At 37.3% G+C, this 20,557-nt stretch overlaps 1 protein-coding gene across 1 annotated transcript in view; it reads left to right on the top strand.

The window, feature by feature from the left end:
• The first annotated feature begins 571 nt into the window (after window positions 1-571).
• Window positions 572-20,557, top strand: part of KIF5B (kinesin family member 5B) — a 43,489-nt gene continuing 23,503 nt past the window's right edge. Inside the window, exons 1-10 of the mRNA XM_069458618.1 lie at window positions 572-1,125; window positions 8,412-8,499; window positions 15,319-15,392; window positions 16,210-16,314; window positions 16,803-16,851; window positions 17,710-17,765; window positions 17,862-17,949; window positions 18,117-18,241; window positions 19,380-19,484; window positions 19,806-19,951. Of these exons, the coding sequence (XP_069314719.1) occupies window positions 1,000-1,125; window positions 8,412-8,499; window positions 15,319-15,392; window positions 16,210-16,314; window positions 16,803-16,851; window positions 17,710-17,765; window positions 17,862-17,949; window positions 18,117-18,241; window positions 19,380-19,484; window positions 19,806-19,951 (962 nt within the window). The 5' untranslated portion in view covers window positions 572-999. The remainder of the gene's footprint in view (window positions 1,126-8,411; window positions 8,500-15,318; window positions 15,393-16,209; window positions 16,315-16,802; window positions 16,852-17,709; window positions 17,766-17,861; window positions 17,950-18,116; window positions 18,242-19,379; window positions 19,485-19,805; window positions 19,952-20,557) is intronic.

Here is a 20,557-nt window from a genome sequence, read left to right as displayed (position 1 = left end):
GCCACGTCTCTCCAGCAACCTTCTTCACTCCTTAGGAGAAACTTCCTTTCACCTTCTTATTCCTGTCTCCCCAACCCACTGTCTCAGGAAGGCGCCACCGGTTCGACTGGAGAGCCACGTCCCCCCCCGTCTTTCAAATCCTCCTTTTTTGCAAACCTGCTCTAAACACGTGGGCCAGGATTGATTCCGCACCCCCGCCCCCTACCGAACTGAAAGCACACACTTCCTTATAAGAATACAGCATTTTATTTAAACGAACTACAACATCAAGAAGTTACAACAAACCCCTTCTCCCCCAAAGAAAAGAAAGCTAAGCGCGTCCGTCTTAGCTCTGGGGAATCGTCCGGCGGCTCAGGATGGTGGCGGGGAGCGGCCCAGCCGAGGCCGAGGGCACCGCCGCCAACCTCAGTCCGGTAAAACTTGAATCTGCTACTCCCGGCGAGGAGCGGCGGCCGAACCGACGCCCGGCGAACCGACGGCGGCCCGGCGCGCGCGCTGATTGGTCGTCCGGCCTCCCGGGCCCACGCGCCTGCGCAGTCCTCCTCCCGCGCCGCCCAGCCCGCCGCCCCGCCGCGGGTCTGCAGTCTCAGGAGGGACCGGGAGGTAGCCGGCAAGCAGACGGCAAAGCGGACCGACGGGTGGGCCCGGCCTGCTCTTTACGAGGAGGAAGGAGGGGGCCCCTTTCCCGGCCCCCGGAATCTCCGCAGCCCCTGCAGCCTGCGAGGCCGGCGAGGGAGAAGCTGAGGAGCTGCAGACGCTCTGCCCGGTGCCGCCGCCGCCATGGCTGCCATGATGGGTCGGAAGTGAGCCTCAGGGCGACGGCTGCCGGCGGCGGCGCTTGGAGTCCCCGCTCCCCGGCCGCCTTCGCCCGGGGAGTCGCGGCGCGCCGACTGCTGACTCTCACGGCCTCGCGACCCCGGGCTCTCAGCGCCGGCCCCCTTCTTCCGAGACCGAGAGGCGGGGAGTGGTTCCCGGCCGCCGGCCCCGGCCGCGAGGAAGATGGCGGACCCGGCCGAGTGCAACATCAAAGTGATGTGTCGCTTCAGACCTCTCAACGAGTCCGAGGTGAACCGCGGCGATAAGTACATCGCCAAGTTTCAGGGGGAAGACACGGTCATGATAGCGGTGAGTGACCCTTGCCACCCTCGCCCGCCCCCGCTTCGCTCCTCGGGCCTGGCCGGGCCGGGAGTTCGGGGAAGTAGCGGGTGCAGAACCGAGAGGCAGCGGTGGTGTCCCGGCCTCCCCTCGCGGGTTTGCCGGCCGGATGCCCCCGGGGAGGGGACTGCGCAGCTCCGCCGCGTTCCTGGCTCGCCCCCACCCCGGTCTCCGGCGCCGCGAGACGGGAGGCACCCAGTCGGTCTGGGACACTCCCCCACCCGGGGCGCTGGAGGAGCCGTCCGGGAAGCAAGTTTAGTGCGTATCCGCGTTTGTGTGTGTGCAGCTGCGGTTGCTGATGCTTTCGGTGTCCGGGACCACCCTCACGTTTATCTACGCATAAAATAAGGAAGAATCATTTCAAGTTCAGCTGGGAACATTGAGCTCTGAGACCAGCCCTACTGTACCTTAAATAGTAAAGATACTTAGTTTTATAGAAACACAGAACTAGGTGTGGAGCCGTATTGTTTTCCCCGGGGAGAAGAAAAAAGCCACCAAATAACTGCAGCTATGCTAATACCACAAATGTTCCCCCACTCGCCTTTTGAATGATGAATGACTTCTCGTGTTAACAAATGGCAAATCGAGGACTGTGAAAAGAAGTAGTTGAGTTTTCTTTTGAAATGGGAATGATCAACTTTGTTTAATTTTCTAGCAGTTCTGACTGATTCTGACTGGGTCAGTCAGTGCTCAGAAAGATACAGAATCTCCAGTCTTACTGGGTTTTATGGGATAACAGCTTAGGAAAAAAGTGTTAACTTTTTGTGTATCAGACAGAAAGTATTATAAGAGCAAGCTTATAAAAAAGATAAAAATTGACCAGTATTAGATTGATACTTACACAGTTAAGACTTACCTTGAAGAATATTGATTTTGATAATCCTAAGAATAGTGAGATATTGTTCTTTTGTAGCGTCAGACTTAACCAGAGTTGGCTGATCATTGTCAGGGAGACCAGAATGTGAGGATTTTTGAGGTCTGATCTCTGGTATTGAAAGAACTCTGAATATAACACTCCCTGGTTCAAGGAGATTAAAAAATAGGTAGTAAGATACTGCATAGAGAACAGTGAACTGTGACTAAAAATTAAATTCACCTTTCCTGGTAATGCCATGTGGTAGAAGTTTTTTACATTGTTATGGTACAAAATTTTAATATGCTAATTTTCCCTCTAATTGCATTCTATATTTAGTACTATATGGTTAGGGCCATTTAATTTGGAAATAGGGCAGAGAGGTCACAGGAGATGGGACATTGACGATTGAAAGCATTGACATCTAAGACCGGACCAAAGTTCTTTAGGGTTTTAATGTAAAGGTTTCCAAAATTCACCTCTAGAAAATGAGTATCTTAACTCCACATCGCTCTTGTAGGCTTTTGGCAGCAAGTTATTAGGTCACTAAGAACTGCCAGCTACTACTTCTGTGTGAAGACTGTCAGGCAGGTTCTTTGTTAACAAATCCACAAGAAAAACTCTTCCCTATAAATGATGTCATAGCGAGGCCGAGCTGGAGACGTTAAGGGCAGTAATCCTTTTCCTTTAAGATGGCTTATTTTACATGGAATCATGGAGAAAGAGCTAAAAGAAAACAAATAATTACCACAGTAACATAAATTTATTCTAGGTTTCCATTGGAGAAAGTTATTTGTAAGTTCTGTTTCAAAATTTCTTCAGTGGTGTAAATACATTTAAATTATAATATTGAAAGTAATGGATAGGTGATTGGTGTGTGAATCGGCAACGAACAGTTGTTAGTTGGCCTTTAGGTAAACTGATAAACATTTTAGTTTGTTTTTTTAAAGTATAAGCAAAAATACATTACAACTGAATAACATAGCCTTAAAAATGTAAGGCAACATGTTCATGTTTAGTTCGTTGTTTTCAGGCCCTGGTTTCTTGTATATAGTGACTAATTACTCTGAGGGTTTTTTTTTTTTTTCCAATTTTTTAAAATGAATTATTTTATTTTTTAAAAGCTTGTTTGGGAATTTATAAGGGCAGCTGGGAGGAGCGGAATTAGAAAATCTCTAGGTAAAATCATCTCTTAATTTGTTTTGTTCATTTTCCTGGATCCTGATTCATAATAAATAGAGAATTGCTACAATGCAGCATTTAAAACTAAATTTTTAAAATATGATTTAAGAACATTTGTATACAGTCTTCTATTTAAGTCAAAATTTGAAGAATAGTTTATGATGTTACTGAGTCAGTGCTCATGGAGAAAATAACTTTTAAGGAGCCTGATTTTCTTCTAATTCAGTTTTTAATACTTTGTCCAAGAAAAAGTACTTTGTCTAAACTCTTTCCCTGTCACTCATGTAATCAGTGATTTTTAATGTAATATGACCCCACGGCGGTCAAGTCTTTCAATTTTATAGTGTTTCTCTGTGTGTTGTGCTGCCTTTAATACAGATTTATTTATAATGGGGCGGCGCTTAGTGAAGTGCTATCTAACATATCGAATGAAATAAGTGGATTATTTTACAAAAACTTTTAAATGATACAAATATAACCTAAACCTACTTGCTTTAAATTAGCGAACTTGTTATCCACAAAACAGGGAGAACAAAGGAAACAACCACTTAAGGTTAAATGAACTTGCTGAAACTACTAGGAAAAAATGAATAGAAGAAATTACTTCTACATCTGTTTATGCATTATGAGAGTAGAACGTGCTCATTTGCATTGTTGAGTATCTTTACTAATCAGAGAAATTAGAAGAGAATAAAACTAATTAATCTTTCCCAGTTCCTTGCCTAAAGCAAAACATGATTTTCCTTTTCATTTGAATGATGATTTGGTGTTTGAACCTCTTTGATTACCTTCGAGAGTGAAAATTAAAAGGGAAATACCTTTACACTTGTGGAATGTTGGCCCACAAGCAGTGACTAAGGAAAATCTAATATAATACAGTCCCATGTGATCTGAAAAGATTACTATTCAAAATTGCAGAGAAAGGCATATCCCTGCCAGAAGGGTGTCCTTCGTAACCAAATTTGGTGTTCAGCCTGCTCTGTTCAGACTCAAATAGGAATCACTTCACTTATGAAATCTAAGGTATGGTTGCAGCTCAGATAAACTTGTTCCTATTTGGTTTGTCCCTTTGAAGCCTAAGTCAAAAGTGAATGCATTTTGTGACTTGGAGTTAGTAAAATTGAAATTTGAAACTTGGAATATATTTGACGATACATAGAATAAAAGGCTGCATAATGTACATTTCAAGGCTAAGAACCAGGTGTTTAAAATATAGGTGTCCAGATACTGAGTTTTCCTTTGTTTAATTTATTTGAAAGATAGAGATAGAAGTAATGCCTTAGTTATAGAACATTAGAAATTTTTATGTTTCACAAAGTCATGATATTTATCCCGGGAAGCCAGGGTCAGTTGGTAACTTAGGGATAGATCTTTAATCAAAACATTTACCTTATTTACTATACTTAATTATGATTTGGTTTTGCAGTCAAAATAAGGAGACTTTTGTAAACTTGATGCTAGGTACTTCTATTAATTTTTTATTTAACAATGTTATAACTTCTACAAAAATAATCACTCACTCTCAACTTAGGTATTTTCATGTTTGTGTGTTGCCTTTTAGTAAATGCCATTTATATTATTTTAGTAAGGTTGTAGGGATAGTTTGCATATTTGCTGTAAGATGATGCTAGAGTAAACAGCTGCCCATAAAGTATTAAGGCAGGCTTTATTATATTATTTTTGGCATATCTCTTTGTAAATGGTTTAGGAGCACTATTTTCTATTGATATAAAAATCGAAATATGATTCAAAGCTCAGTATTGTTCTTTCTATTCTTTAAATGTGTATTTTAGTAATATCATTAGACTTATTTTGTAGGGATGCATTTGTCTTCATACTTTTACCTATTTTCTATCGAGTAACTTGTTTCTTCCAAGCAAAATTAGAATTAATAATTTTTTTGCTTTCGTATTATTTTTACACGTTATTAAATATACATTTGGGCTAGTTACCATCTCTTCTTGACTTCTTTACCAGATTATGAGTTCTTTAAGGCTAGAGGCTGCCACGATTTCAATTCATTGACATTACTTCGTCACCTGTATTGGATCTTAGTATATAGCTTCTTAGCTTAGTATTCAAGACTTTACTCAGCCTTATCCTCTACTACTCTTTGAACCCTACAGCCTGAAATGATATTTAATGATTTTAGAAATATTTAATTAGTAAGATTAATTAAATGGTCTGTACTAACTAAAATATTTCTAAAATGATAAATGAATGTGTTATTCATCTACAATATCTGATATAGTTGGTAAATAAATGTTTGCTATATAAATAAAGAGAAAATTACTTCCTTTTTGCATAGAAAAACAGTATGGTTTATTTCTGGGTGGTGAGTGTTACTTTGATTGTACTTGTATATGTTTTTAGAATTATTCACCATGAATATACCTTGGATCATCAGTAAAATGATAGATTACGGGTTTTTTTAGCCACACTTATAGAATTGATTGTTAATGTCTCAGCATCTGAGTAAAAAGATACTTTCATGTTTGTTATAGCTAAAGAATAATCAGATGTTGATGCCTCTTTTAAATTGATGCCAAAGTGAGGTCATCTTAGTATATCTGTCAGGAATGCTTTCAGCTTCAGAGGGATAACAAACAGCTAATAGTGGCTTAAATAAACAAGAAGTTGTTTTTCTCACATGACAAAAAGCCTGGAGATAGGTCATACTGCTACTACTTCAAGGACCCTAACTCTGTTATACTCTGTCATCCTTAGCCGTTGACTTTTCATCATCATATTTGTCATGTTTGCAAGATGGATACTACAGCTCCAGACATTCATTCCAGGAAGGAGAAGGGGCAGTTTCAGCTGAGATGGTCCCTTTTATCAGGAAAATAACACCCTTCTCAGACACCTCCTCGCAGACCACCACTTCATGTTATCCAGAACTTGGTCGTCTGACCACTAGTTGCAAGGAGACTAGGCTAGCAGGCATTTGGCTTTCCAGCTTATTCAGTGGGAGGTAGCAAGGCAAAGGGGAACTGGGAGTGGCTTTGGATAGCCTTTCAGGAGGATCTGCTTTATTATTGCTGTTATTCCAAGCTTTGGGTGGGGCAAGATTGTGGGGTATAGTATCTAAAAGGTAAATCTTTTTCAGCTAAGACCTGGGAAGTATTCTATAATATTAAGGTTTTGTTTTGTTTTGTTTTTTAAGGCCCAGCTGCTTTCCTTTTCTTTAGAAGAAACTAGAGAACAGGCAGATACTTGCAAATACCTAGAGCCTCCTTGCCTTGCTCATCTTCAGATGCTCATTCTGTCTCCCAGATTATCTTTCTTTCTTTCTTTTTCCTTTTCTTTCTTTTTTTCTTTTGAAACAGAGTCTCGCTCCATCTCCCCAGGTAGAGTGCAGTGTGTCATTGTAACTCACTACAACCTCCAGCTCCTGGGCTCAAGCGATCCATCAGCCTCCCAAGTAGCTGAGACTACAGGTGCACCCGGCTAATTTTTTTCTATTTTTAATAGGGGCGAGGTCTTGCTCTTGCTCAGGCTGGTCTTGAAGTCCTGAGCTCAAGCAATCCTCCCATCTTGGCCTCCCAGAGTGCTAGGATTACAGGCCTGAGCCACGGTGCCTGGCCTCACCTATCTTTAAAACAAAAAAATCTTTCTTAGGTCCACAGCCAAATTTTCTGCTCTACTTGGTTACCTCCCAATATGTTTTCAACCCATTCCAGTCTTACTTTTGTTATTGGATATTTTTCAGTCCGTCTTGACCTCACAGCTATATTTGACATAATCACTCCCTCCCTGAAAATTTTTTCCTTGACTTGCATGGACACTATATTCTGATTTTTTTCACGCCTCTGGCTCCTCCTTGGGCTATATTAGCATTTCTCCAAAAATGGTCCATGGAGTCCCCAAGATCATTTGAGGGGTCCAGAGGGTCAAAACTTTTCAAAATAAGATGCTGTTTGTCTTTTACGCTGTTGACATTTGCATTTGATCCTTGCTCCTTGTATTAATACATCAAGCTTAACAACTTGTTTTGGTTTTTGAGTGCTGTAAGCATCCTAGTCCCAACATCTAGACTACTTTCCCACATTAAACCTCCCTCCCCCTCCATGACTAATGTTGAAAGAGTTGACATTGAGCTAGGTGCTACATTTATTCCTTAGTTCTTAAATATCCCTTAGCCTTAAACATCCCTTCTCTGAGAGTGTTTCTCTGACATACTTCTGGTCTCCCCTAGACTCAGGTTCTCCTCGTATATGCAGTCTGCAATTTTCATAGCACTGAGTTGCATGAGTCAGAATTCTATTCACCTAATTGTCTAACGTCTACCCCTCTGTTACTGAGGTCCACTAAAGCAGAGAGTGACTCTGTCTTGGTCATCATTCTAGCATGGCGCTTTACAGTCCATAAATACTTGTTAGACGAAAGAATGACTGGAAGGCTGTTGCAGGCCAGGCACAGTGGCTCATGCCTGTAAACCTCGCTCTTTGGGAGGCCAGGACAGGAGGATCACTTGAGGCTAGAAGTTCAAGACCACCTGGAGCAACATAGCAAGACCTAAAAGTTTTTTTAAAAATTAGCTGGGCATGGTGGTGCACACCTGTAGTCCCAGCTGTTTGGGAGGCTGAGACAGGAGGGTTGCTTGAGCTCAGCAGTTTGAAGGGACAGGGAGCTGTGATCGTGCCACTGCGCTCTAGCCCGGGCAACAGAGCAAGACCCGGTATCAAAACAAAACAACAACAAAGAAAACAAGAAGGAAACACTGTTGCAGTAAATTGAAAAGCTGACTGGAGTAGTGGAAAGAGGCCTGAACTGATGATCTGGGTTTGAATTTTAATTTAGTTTTGTCGTTAACAACTTATGTACCTTTTAAGATTCTGGCTGCTTTTTTCCCCACAAAATGGTATTAGTATTGAAAATAGAGTCTCAATACCTACCAGAGTAGATACTTACTTTTAAAAAATTTCCTTGGCAGTATTTGAGTGGCTGACATAGTAGTGCTGTTTATAATTACTGTGCTACCTCGGAGAATACAGCAAAGACTGAGACAGAATTCTTGTTTTCCTGGAGTTTATAGTAGTTGGTTTGTACGTGATGGCCCTCTAAGGTCCTTTCTACTCAAAAGATTCAATGACATGAAGTAATGCATGCTAGGTATACTATTTTGAAGATTAAATATGTGACGGCATCTGTAAAGGAGCTTAGAAATGTCTTTACCTTTAATTTGTGTAGTTGAAATATTTTTGTTTTTGTTTTTTAGTCCAAGCCTTATGCATTTGATCGGGTGTTCCAGTCAAGCACATCTCAAGAGCAAGTGTATAATGACTGTGCAAAGAAGATTGTTAAAGGTAAATATATTTAACCTGCTGAGTTATCCCAGCAGTGAGTAAAATTTTGTGATCTTTACCACTCATTCAGCATTTTCTTTTTCATTTTAATGCCCCTTTCTTCTAAGTTAATTGCAGAAGAAAATTGTTTAATAAAAAGGTCAAATACAATCAGTAAACATACTATATCACTCAAATTCCATAACCTGATTATAAACAGTACCCGGTGAAGGACATTATAAGAATTATGTTGTACACTTATTCTTGAAAGATAATTTCTATTAGATATTCCCGGGAGTTTCCAGGGTGGCAGTTCTAGAAATTGAACACCATGAGAATGAAAACAAAATGGCTAGACAAGTTTCTAAAAAGTAGTAGAAAATGGCAGTCTGTCATTCTTCCATTCCATTGTCATTCTCTCCCCAAAGACTTGTCAGAGACTCTCTTGAGAAATTTAACACGGGTTGCCAAGGGCGAGAAAAATGAGTGTATTCCAGTTAATACTATTAACTTAGACTGCAGTATTATTAATTTTATATTTTCTAAAACCATAGAAGTCCAGAGCTGAGAGGGTGCTAAGTGATTATCTGGAGTTAATTCCACTCACTATACAAATGCCTTTTATCAAAGGAATCTTAACATTTAAATGGCTATTACTTTGTGATATGATTTATTCATTTTTTGACAGCTCTAGCTGTTAAAAAGTGCTTCTTATTAGACTGAGACAAAATCTGTCTTGTGGCATTCACCAGATTAGAGGGGTTGGGATCCAGTATAAAAGTGGGCGGGTTAGGATAATATAGGAGCACAGACAGTTCAACCTAGTAACAGGAGAGGAAGAATTATAGAAGCAGGTTTATAGATGTGATGGAGGGAGATGTAGATGTTCTCTTTGTATTAATTCTGTCTTGTCTAATATAGGGAATAAAGTCATCACAGAGATTGGGGATGGGGAAGAGGTTGTAGGAAAAGGCATGAAATGGATAGATTCTGGAAATGTGACAGTATTGCTGGGATGTAGTAAGGGCCTGCTTGAGGGTAGCCGCTGGAAGAAACGAATTCGCCCATTTGGAGTTTTGCCATGGAAGTATGAAAGAGGGAGAGAAGGGCAAGAGAATTGAGAAATTTGTCAAGGGAGTGATTATAATGGTGGACCATGGAATCTAAGGTGGGTAAGTTATAGGAAGGAGGACATGAGGAAGGCTGAAAGATAGTGGGAAAAGGTGGTAAGATTAGTGGGTTATAGATCTCCGTGGGGTCAAAGATTTTTGTAATCCGTGTGAGAAGGAGTAATAGAAGGTGGATAGACAGTCTCCAACTTAGGATATTTCAGTTTAAAAAATTTTGACTTTACAGTGGTGCAAAAGTGATGTGCGTTCACTAAAAACCATACTTGGAGTACCCATACAACCAGTTTTTCACTCTCAGTACGATATTCAATAAATTACATGAAACTTTCAACACTTGATTATAAAACAGGCTTTGTGTTAGATGGTTTTGCCCAACTGTAGGCTTATGTAAGTGATCTGAGCACATTTAGGGTGGGCTAGTCAGTGCCATGATGTTCAGTAGGTTAGGTGTATTTAATACATTTTCACCTATGATTCATTGGGATGTAGCCCCATCGTAAGTCAAGGAGCATCTTCCTTACACCGGAGGTTATGGAGGCAATGCAGTTAGCAATGAAAAGGTCAGGGCATTACCATGGAGTTGGCATCTGAAGTAGTAAAGGATACGATTGTGAGAAAAGTAGATTAAAGATCTGAGAGAACAGGGTATTTTAGTGGGGTTATCTACTACATGGATGTTAAAACCACCAAGAATTGCAATGGGAGTGGTGTTGGTGAGAGATAGTGAACCGGGTCTGAAATCTTTGTAAAATGAGGGGGAATGAACTTGTGACTCTGTAAGTGACTACAACAAAGAGGAACAGGCAGTGTCATCTTAGGTTGGAAGCATCAAATAGTTTTCCGTATGAATCTATCATAGAGTCCAATTATATTACATTCTTTGATTGTGATATACTTTTGTCATCTGTTTATAATTATGGATTACATTCGCTTTTTAAATAATAAAGAGTTACTGATTCATGAACTCATGGGCAATTAAATGTACATACAGGTCTTTCTCATATCCGTTGCAGTCAGCCTTAAAGCCCATTCCATGCTTGGACTTTGGAGTGCAGGCATTTAAAGTGCAGATTCTATTTTGTTCATTTTAGCTCTTGATCGTGTTTTGAGGGTTTTTTTTTTTTTATAATTATCTTACTAGAGATCTACTAAGTTGGCTTGCAGCACATTTGATGAGTTTATTAGTATCAAAGACATTGAAGTTTGAAAAATACTCTTCTAAATCATTTATAAAATGTTTAATGGGCCATGGTCCTTAGCTTAATCTTCTAAAAACTGAATAAGGTTGTTGGCAATTAATTAAATCCCACAGTTGGGTATTCAGCCAATTCAGAGCCTCTTGCCTGTGCAGTTATCTAGTTCTTAGTTTGTCAACATGCCCACAAGAATATGATGAGAAGCTTGAATATTTGTATGATACCATGGTGCATGACTCTGGTCTTTGCCCAGAGTACTAGTTAAGTTAGATCAACCATAGTTTTTCCTTAGTGAAATTTTAATATACTTATTCCCATAATCTATCATTTTTCCCTTTTTGAAAATGAGATAACAGTTGCAAATTACCTTCTTTTTGTTACCTTTGTTCTGTCTGGCTTTTAAAACTTACCTATAGTAACTGCGATTTTTCCCTGGAATGCAGTTCTTTTATAACTAGAAACTTGAACTCATTTAAAACCATTATTTTGCTGTTGTCCTACCCACATAAACACTCAACAGTGTTTATTCTGTCTGTTGGTCTGTGGTGAGGATCATGTTTGTGGAAAATGGTGTGGATGATGTCTTAATATCGTCAGTTAATATTTTCTTTTCTTTTCTAGGCAGTGCAAGTTTATTCATTATTTTTCTGAATATGACTTTAAAAGTTCTTTTTAGGGCCTTAGTTTTGATTTTGTTTTGCTTTTATAAGACTTATTTATCCTGGGCTTTTACCTTTCTCATACTATTCTAGGGAGTTTTATCTCATTTTTATGTAGTCTCTTAATTATAGGCTCATACCTACCTTTCTCAGCACTTTTTGAAATCTATTGTCCTGACGTCTAGGATATGTATATTTACTACTTTTGTTCTATTTTATTACTATTCACAATTCTAAGATGAAATAATTCATTTCCTGAAATTTCCCTCTTTTTCTCAAAATTTCAGTCCCTTCTTCACCAGCATGTTTCCTGCTTTATTTTTTTGGAACCGAGTTCAGGATAATAGTTCCTTTCTTGCAGTGTGGTAAGAGTATAGTCTTTGCAATCATACAGATCTAGACTGAAGCCTAGTGTCTAGCAGTGTGACTTTTGGCAAGTTAACTATCTGAGTCTCCATTTCTTCTTCTGCAAAATAGGAGGTATCAGGAGTATTTAAGCACACATAGATATTAGTCATTAATTGTTTCTTCTATCTTCTGAGAGAAGAAATCATTTTCTTAATTTAATCAACCACAGTTATGCTTGAGATAAACTCGTAGTCTAAGATATTTCCACTGTGTAAAATTAGACTTCCAGTGTTAGAATAGAAAGTTTCTGGCAGCTTTGCAGTTTATATTATGTCAGTATCACCTGGCTGTGACTTTTTCCTTTTTTCTTCACCCAAATGCTTTCTACCATTTTATGTAGTAGCTAGGGGGACTTGCCCTGGACAAGGATATGAATGTGACAGAGTTACCAATAGATACATAGATTAAAAGAGAGAGTTGGTGTGGGGGTAGGTGGTGGGTGCCTAGTGAGGTGGGAGGACAGGAAACCAATTAAATACATGGCAGGTTGGACTTGGGACAGTCATTGATAAACAGATTAGGTGGGAATCCATGGTTAGAAACTTGGTAGGCAAGGATCCCCAGAATGATGGGCCAGCTGGGATCTCCTTTGAGCTATGGATTTGATTAGCAAGCTTGAATGCAGAGAGTATTCTCTGGGCCCTGCCAGTGCATCGAGGCTGCATTGGTTTCTGAATTTCTGTACAAGTGTGTAACTAACTGTATTATGTATAGGGCTGTTACCCTTCCCTTTTTGTGGATTCATCAGATAGAATTGTTTCCTTTGAACAAGGTTCACCCACTTGAAGTTGTTCTCTTGCATTCCAAATCTAAGTGATTTCTGTAAGTTTGTTTCCTCTGTGCTAAGTAGCTATTTATTCAGTGCCCACTGTATGCCAGGCATCATATCAGGCCTTTGTAGATTTCCTAGTTTCCACCATGGCTTCCTGACCTGAACTGTCTACCATAGTGTCACCTTTGGAGGAGGATACTTTGGTTTTTCCAGTTGTGGACTGTCATATATTTATTTTTGTTCCCGGAAATATAGTACAGTGGGTAGGAGCATGTCTTGTGCCAAGACAGTGTTTGCGTCCCAGCTTCATCTTACTAGCTGTGGAACTACAGGCAGGTTATTTAACCTCTCTTTGCCTTAGTTTTCTCATCTGTAAAATGGAACTGCTAATAGTACCTTGCATAGAGTTTTGTGGTGATTAAATACAACAATATATGAAAAGTGGTTAGAGCCTGGCACATAAGCTTTCAAATAATAATTTTATGTGATATTTCTGATTCTCACAGCCTTCTCCTAAGCAGACAGACATTTTGCTGATGAGAGAGATTAAGTGACTTTTAGAAGGTGATGTGCTCACTAGCCAAATATATTTTTCCTGTTTATAGAAAGAAGTAATCCTTATCCATAGTTGTTCACTTGTCCGTTTCTCATAAGAATGACAAAAGTATAATTAAGAGGGGGAGGCAGGCGTTAGCAAGGTGCTGTGTACTAGTGATGGTAATGATCATTCATTCAGCAAGCATTCGAGTTCTACTGAGTGGCAGGCACTGTGCTGAGAGTTAAACCCAGTCCTGATCTCAGTAAGTTGACTGGCTGGTGAGGGAAGCGGACAAATAAATTGACAGAATGCTCAGTGATGAGTATTTTTATTGAATGTGGACATTATAAGAACACATAGAATGAAACTTTCACCCAGATTTGTTTGTGGTGGGTTATTTGTGGAGCTGAGTTAGAGGAAGAAATAAAGCCGGAGCACAAAGGATGCACAAAAAGTAGGAAGAAGGGAGGGCCTGTCTTCCAGGCACAGAGATGACACCCGGGCAAAGGCATGCTCACATGTGAAGGGTGTGTTACATGTGTGAGGAGCAGCATACATTATGGTATAACTGTGGGGTTGAGCCATATGAAATCATTAGACTTGACCATCAACAAAAACAGCAATATGAGGACAGAGATTATGGGGGGATGAAGCTGAAAAAGAAGGGAGAGCCAGGTCAAAAAGTGCCTAATTTTATCTGATTACAGATGCCCACTCACTAGGCTTTTCTTACCAGGCTTTTCAGAATATTCAAAAATGATTATTATTCATATTTAGAAGATCCATGCTACGATATCTGCATTTCATTGTACATTTCACCTCAGAGGAAAAATACAAAATACTGAATTCTAGTTAATGATATATACATGGTGAAGGATTTAGGTGGAAATGTACTGATATCTACAATTTACTTTGACATTTATTTTTAAAAAATGGATGAATAGAGGGATGGGTAGATATAGATACATGATTAAAATAATAAAATGATAAAATGTTAGGGGTAGAATCTTTGTAATTACAGGAGTGTTTATTGTAAAATTCTCTCAATTTTTCTCCACGTTTATATCTTTTAATAATAGAGTTTTGGGGGTGATTTCACTATGGAAAGCAGTCAAGAGTAGATTTGAAGATCTTAAAATCTTCCCAGGAAAATAAGTACTGATGGCTTCTTTTTCTCATTAATAAATGTTTCTGTAAGAAAGCTATTATCTAGTTAGTTGTGCCCAGTGTTGGGTTTTTGTTTCTTTTTTCTTTTCCTTTTTCTTTTTTAAATCTGTAAAAACAAGGATTGGCTTGCTTACTGCTTTACTTACTGTTATCTACTGTTGCCAGCAGAGACTTCTCTTTTTACGTTGGCTTCCTCTAGAATGGAAATTAATTTCATTGTACCTTTCTCGTCACCTTGTTTGCCCACATTCTTTTATTTTTCCCTTTGACAGCTAATTGGGGGTACACTGAGGGCTAGAAAAGATTTTTTTCTTTAATTTCATAAGAACTTTCTGAATAATTGATTTTGAGGTAGGACTGAACATGGGATAAAGAGGAAGGTAGGGGTTTGTGAGGTTTAACCACCAGTTAACCACCAGTTAGTCCTGTTTCTAAAATCTTAATTCATGTCTATACGTAAATTGGCAAGGGATTTTTTCTTTTAGGTCACATAAAGCTTTGGAATACAAATGTAATGACATTTGAGATGTAGACTGATATAAGAGATTATTGATTATAAGCAATGGAATTTAAAATTTCTTAATTAACCATGGAAAGCAATCTGGGTCCAAGAGAAAGTAATGCTTAGATGGATGGATCATCACTAAGAAAATTACTATAAAATATTAATATATTGTTTCCTTTAATGTCTTTATAAATCCTTTCTGTACTAAACTTTGACCTTAATGGATCTTTCATATTAGTGTAAAGAAAATCTGAATCTTTGTCACCATTCTTTGCATAAATACTTTATTATACAGAATTGAGTATGCATGGATTAGGAATAGGGTTGTGTGTGTGAATTTATTTTAGAGTTTTTTTCTGCATCACTAAGGATAAACATATGATGTTCTCCTATAACATTCTTTAATTTCTTATGAATTTTAAGGAAAAAATTCTCTGAAGTTTAAAATCTCTTATTTTCTCCTAGATGTACTTGAGGGATACAATGGGACAATATTTGCATATGGGCAAACATCATCTGGGAAGACACATACAATGGAGGTAATAATGTTGTATAATCTGTACTTTGATGTAGTATATTCAGTCATTCATTTGTGAAATTATTTTACCATGCTTAAACATCTTTACTCTTTATTGCTTTTTCTCATACAAATAGTATACAGGTAACATCATCAGGTAACATCATTGTTAGAGTCTAACCAGTTCCTGAGTTTGAATAGTAAGGGATACCTATGTTTGAGATTATATGTAGCTTTGTTTTATTAGTTAATAAGCACAAAATAATGGACATTTTAGAGTTAAACATGAACTTTCTGTGACCCTGTTATATGGGAAATTTTTGAATGCTTATGTGTTATTGCTTCTATTCAGAATGATTAATTTTTTTCCTTTTCTTGGCTCCTCCCCAAAATACCTACACTCTTCTCTGATAAGCATATTGCCACAGTTATCGGTGTTGCTGTTAATCCATGTGGACCTGCTCTAGCTTTTCTTCTAGAAAACAACCTGTGATGATCTTCCACTGCTACAGAAGAAAATAACTGCTTATTTTAGTGTGATTCGTATTACTCATTTTCACAGTTTCAGAGAACAAGGACATTGTTAGCATTTGCCTGAATTTTACATGAAATGGAAGGAACAATGTAGCTTTATATGGAAAGAAACTCAAACTTTTTTGAATATGTTCACATATATGTCATCGTTGAATTGGGTTTTTAGGCATTTGTGAGCCATTGCCACAAAAAATAACAATTAAAATTCCTATCCTTTATTGACTGTAAATTGTAGATTGGAAGTTTTTGTTTTTAGTTCACATTTTATAATTTGTTTAAGAAATCTAGTTTTGTTTCCTGTTTAGGGTAAACTTCATGATCCAGAAGGCATGGGAATTATTCCAAGAATAGTACAAGATATTTTTAATTATATTTACTCCATGGACGAAAATTTGGAATTTCACATTAAGGTAAATATTGTATTTTATTTTACAATTAGAATAATTAAATGCTAGTTTCTTAAAGTAATTTTAAAAATTATTTTTATGGACAAGCATAGTTGAAAGATCGTTAGAATTAGTAAACTTGGGTTCTTGTTCATCTGCCATTAGATGACCTTAAATACGTTGGCTAAGTTTTCTTTGCTTTTAGCCTCCTTCTCCGCAAATAAAGGAGTTTGCTTTACTACAGAACACGAAGGTTCCTACTCTAACTATTCTGATTCATTTTAGATGAGGATGTATGATGGAAATGACTTTTAATTTTAGTTATTTAAGGAGTTTTGCTAATTTATGTCTTCCCATTAGAATGTGAGCTACGGCTGGTATGTTGATAACTCTGTCCTCCTAGTATAGACAGTACCTGGCACTTAGACCGCAATAAGTATTTAATGAATAAATGCATGGCTGTTTTGTAATTTTAATTAGTTGACCTTTTTTCCTTTTTTATTGCCGTTTAGGTTTCATATTTTGAAATATATTTGGATAAGATAAGGGACCTATTAGATGGTAAGTTAAATTCTTACTTTTTGATCAGTTTTGACTAGCACCAGTTGCTTCTTTTTTAGAAACAGTGTGTAGCTTGTTGCCCCGGCTAGAGTACAGTGGCATGATCATAGTTCACTGCAACCTCAAACTCCTGGGCTCAAGCCATTCTCCTCCCTCAGCCTTCCAAGTAATTGGAACTACAGGCGTGCACTGCCATGCCCAGCTGATTTTTCTATGTTGCTCAGGCTGGTCTTGAACTCCTGGGCTCAAGTGGTCCTCCTGCCTCAGCTTCCCAGAGTGCTAGGATTATAGGCATGAGCCACTGCTCCTGTCTCCGTTACTTCATTTTTTTTTAATTGTAGATGTGAGACCATTTTTGGTAACCTATATGAAATTGTCTTAAACCATAGGAAACAGACATTTGAAATTTTTTATTTTAAAGTTTTAGATGACTGCCTTTTGATATGTAGAATAACTTGTTTAAAGCACACATTATGAATACTTATTTTAAGTAGTTATTAGCGCATTGGATTGGAAGTTAGAGAACCTGAGCCCTGAGTTTAGTCTTCTGTCATGTGTCAGTTGGATATATTGTCCTTGGGCAAACCATGAACCACTCAGTCTTAATGCTCTTATTTGTAACACGTGGGTAGTAGAGGTTGGAGTAGACTTAAAATTTCTGTGTTCCTGTGTTGGTTTCTGTTTAAATCTCCTACTACGTCTACAAGGTCTGCTTTAGAAAGCAATGTTTCTATTTTTCTTTAAAGTTCACTTACTGCTATTAGGCTGCTTGGGAAGTCTTTCAGTTGAATTATTTATTTCACAGCCAGTATTACAGTTTAGAAGAAGTTGCTAATAGTATTTATTTTTCTTTTTCAGTTTCAAAGACGAACCTTTCAGTCCATGAAGACAAAAACCGAGTTCCCTATGTAAAGGTACTTTTAAAATAATATATTAATAGTTGTTTAGAAGAGCCATGTAATAAGTTTTTTAAAAGATATCAACATAATTTTTTAAAAATTATTTCACAGGGGTGCACAGAGCGTTTTGTATGTAGTCCAGATGAAGTTATGGATACCATAGATGAAGGAAAATCGAACAGACATGTAGCAGTTACAAGTAAGTAGAGTATTTAACACTGGGGCTAGGGTATAAAACAACCTTAAAATATTCTTATCCAGTTGATTAACTATAAGTTTTTTATTTATGTAAATTAATGCTGTGGGAAAATTGTTAGTAAAGGAAAGCCATGTTTATCTATAGTTGTTTGTGTAATTTCATTGCAGATATGAATGAACATAGCTCTAGGAGTCACAGTATATTTCTTATTAATGTAAAACAAGAGAACACACAAACGGAACAAAAGCTGAGTGGAAAACTTTATCTGGTCGATTTAGCTGGTAGTGAAAAGGTAAATCTTTATACATTTTGACAAATATTTAAATATTTTTATAAACTTTAGCTTGAATTGGGACTCATGAAGATTCATTGTTACATCTTAAAAATTTACCAGATTGGGTTTGGTAATCTGAGAATTTACAACTATTGATACCAATGCTTTGTGATTATATAAACTGAATCATCAGTTCTAAATTACTGTTATTTGACCATAGGCCAGTTCAGCCAATATGTGCTACCTTTTACTTAAGATGTATATTTTTATTGAGAATTTGTTTGTCATATGTCATTAAAAATTTCATTAGGTATCCCTTTCTTAATTTTTGCTATCTATTTTATCCATATTGGCAGTGGGCTCCCTGTTAAAACTGGTAAATATCCGTTAATCCTTTCTGGTTTGGTTGTACTTAATTCTTTCCTTTAGATGATTGTTTCTTTATTATAGTTCTACACAGTCTGATTCTAGTTTATATTGAAATCAGAATATTCTGATTCAGAGGTCTGTTTTAATGTGGACTTCTGTGACCATTTTTGTTGTTCTGCTAATTTTGTTTCTTCTGCTAGAATGATGTACCTATTTCATTTTACTCAAAAGTCTTATACACATCTTTCAAAGATCATCTCTAATCTTGTGAATTCTTAGAAGCCATCTCTTCTGCCAACATTGCTTATTTATTTGTCTAACCTATCTTTAACATAGATATTTATACATCTTATATTTTTAAAAAAGAAACAAGTTTGCTTATGTGTTTAAACTCAGTCTCTGTTTTCTAACAATTATATCAACATTATGTGTTTGCAAATTTTAGAAGATTTCTCTCTTCTAATGTAGCAAAAGGGGACTAACAAATTAATGAACTACAAAATTTACATGTAAATTGGTTAAAGAGCACCCACAAATTAAAAATAAGATTTAATGTCTGTTTAATCATAATCTTGTCATATAACTAGTTGCTTGACCAAGTTCTTAGAAGAATAGTACTCAAGAAATAGTGGTACTTTAGAGTAAATGCTTGGCAGATAACATCATGAAGCTTTTCATGTTTTTCTTTCTTTTTTACTGGTTATCAATGATGTGTGAACTTTTTAGAAAACTCAAGGTTATCTTAAACTTGTAATTTTGTTTCATTCTTTTAAAATATTATGTATAGGTTAGTAAAACTGGAGCTGAAGGTGCTGTGCTGGATGAAGCTAAGAACATCAACAAGTCACTTTCTGCTCTTGGAAATGTCATTTCCGCTTTGGCTGAGGGTAGTGTGAGTATACATGTCTTCTATTTCCCCATTATCTTATGGGAAATTATTTAAATACAAATGTATACGTATGCGTGAGTGTGTGTGCACGCGCGTGAGAGAGAGAGTCACTGTGTTTGAATCAGTATGTGTAAATTAGTTATCCTTTAGGAGTTTATTTTATAGTATTAGTACATATATCCTACGTCGCACCTTAATATCAAGCAGTTAAAATAACTGAAATAATTTTTTAATTTATTTAAAGTAGCATATTTATATAATAAATTTTATTGTCCAGAAATCCACTGATCCTTCTATGTTTTCTTTCTTTGTTTTTTTATGTAGACATATGTTCCATATCGAGATAGTAAAATGACAAGAATCCTTCAAGATTCACTAGGTGGCAACTGTAGAACCACTATTGTAATTTGCTGCTCTCCATCATCATACAATGAGTCTGAAACAAAATCTACACTCTTATTTGGTCAAAGGTTTGTTAAGAAAATACAAAGCCTAAATGTAGATGGCCTCTTATTTATTAAATCTAAGAAAATGTCAGGTAGTTGTTATTCAAATCAGTGTATGTTGTTAGTTTGCTAGACACTCCTTTTTAATTGAAAGATAATACAAGCGAGGTCCATTTTTTTTAGGCTGCTTGGTTTAAGTTTCAGTACATATTAAAGTCAAATGTTAATTTAGCCAAATTTTTGTGGCAATCTTTAACATTAAAGAATATAAGTATTTGAATCAGATGATAAAGTAAAAGCCTAGCAAAAACAATCCTGTTGACATAACTGACAGGTTCAAATTCTATGAGATGGTTAGCCTAGGAAAGTCAATAATTTATCTTTGGGCTTTAACAATCATTTCTTAATTTAGACTTGCAAATGAATAGGAAAAATACAGGCCGTTGTTTTTTTATTTTCAGTGGATTGTTCCTTTTTTTTTAATTCAGAGATTTTGGGGGCTGACTCAAATTTAGTTGAATTGTGAAAAAACACTATACATTATAGCTTTTAGTGTTTAACAGATAACTGGACAAGAATAAATTATTTAGCCATATATACATATGCTACATAGAGTGTCAGTTAAAAATA

Source organism: Eulemur rufifrons, chromosome 25 (assembly GCF_041146395.1).
Source record: "Eulemur rufifrons isolate Redbay chromosome 25, OSU_ERuf_1, whole genome shotgun sequence".
In the NCBI taxonomy this organism is placed as follows: domain Eukaryota; kingdom Metazoa; phylum Chordata; class Mammalia; order Primates; family Lemuridae; genus Eulemur; species Eulemur rufifrons.
The sequence above is the reverse complement of the archived record's forward strand: the minus strand, read 5'-3'. Positions and strand labels throughout refer to the sequence as shown.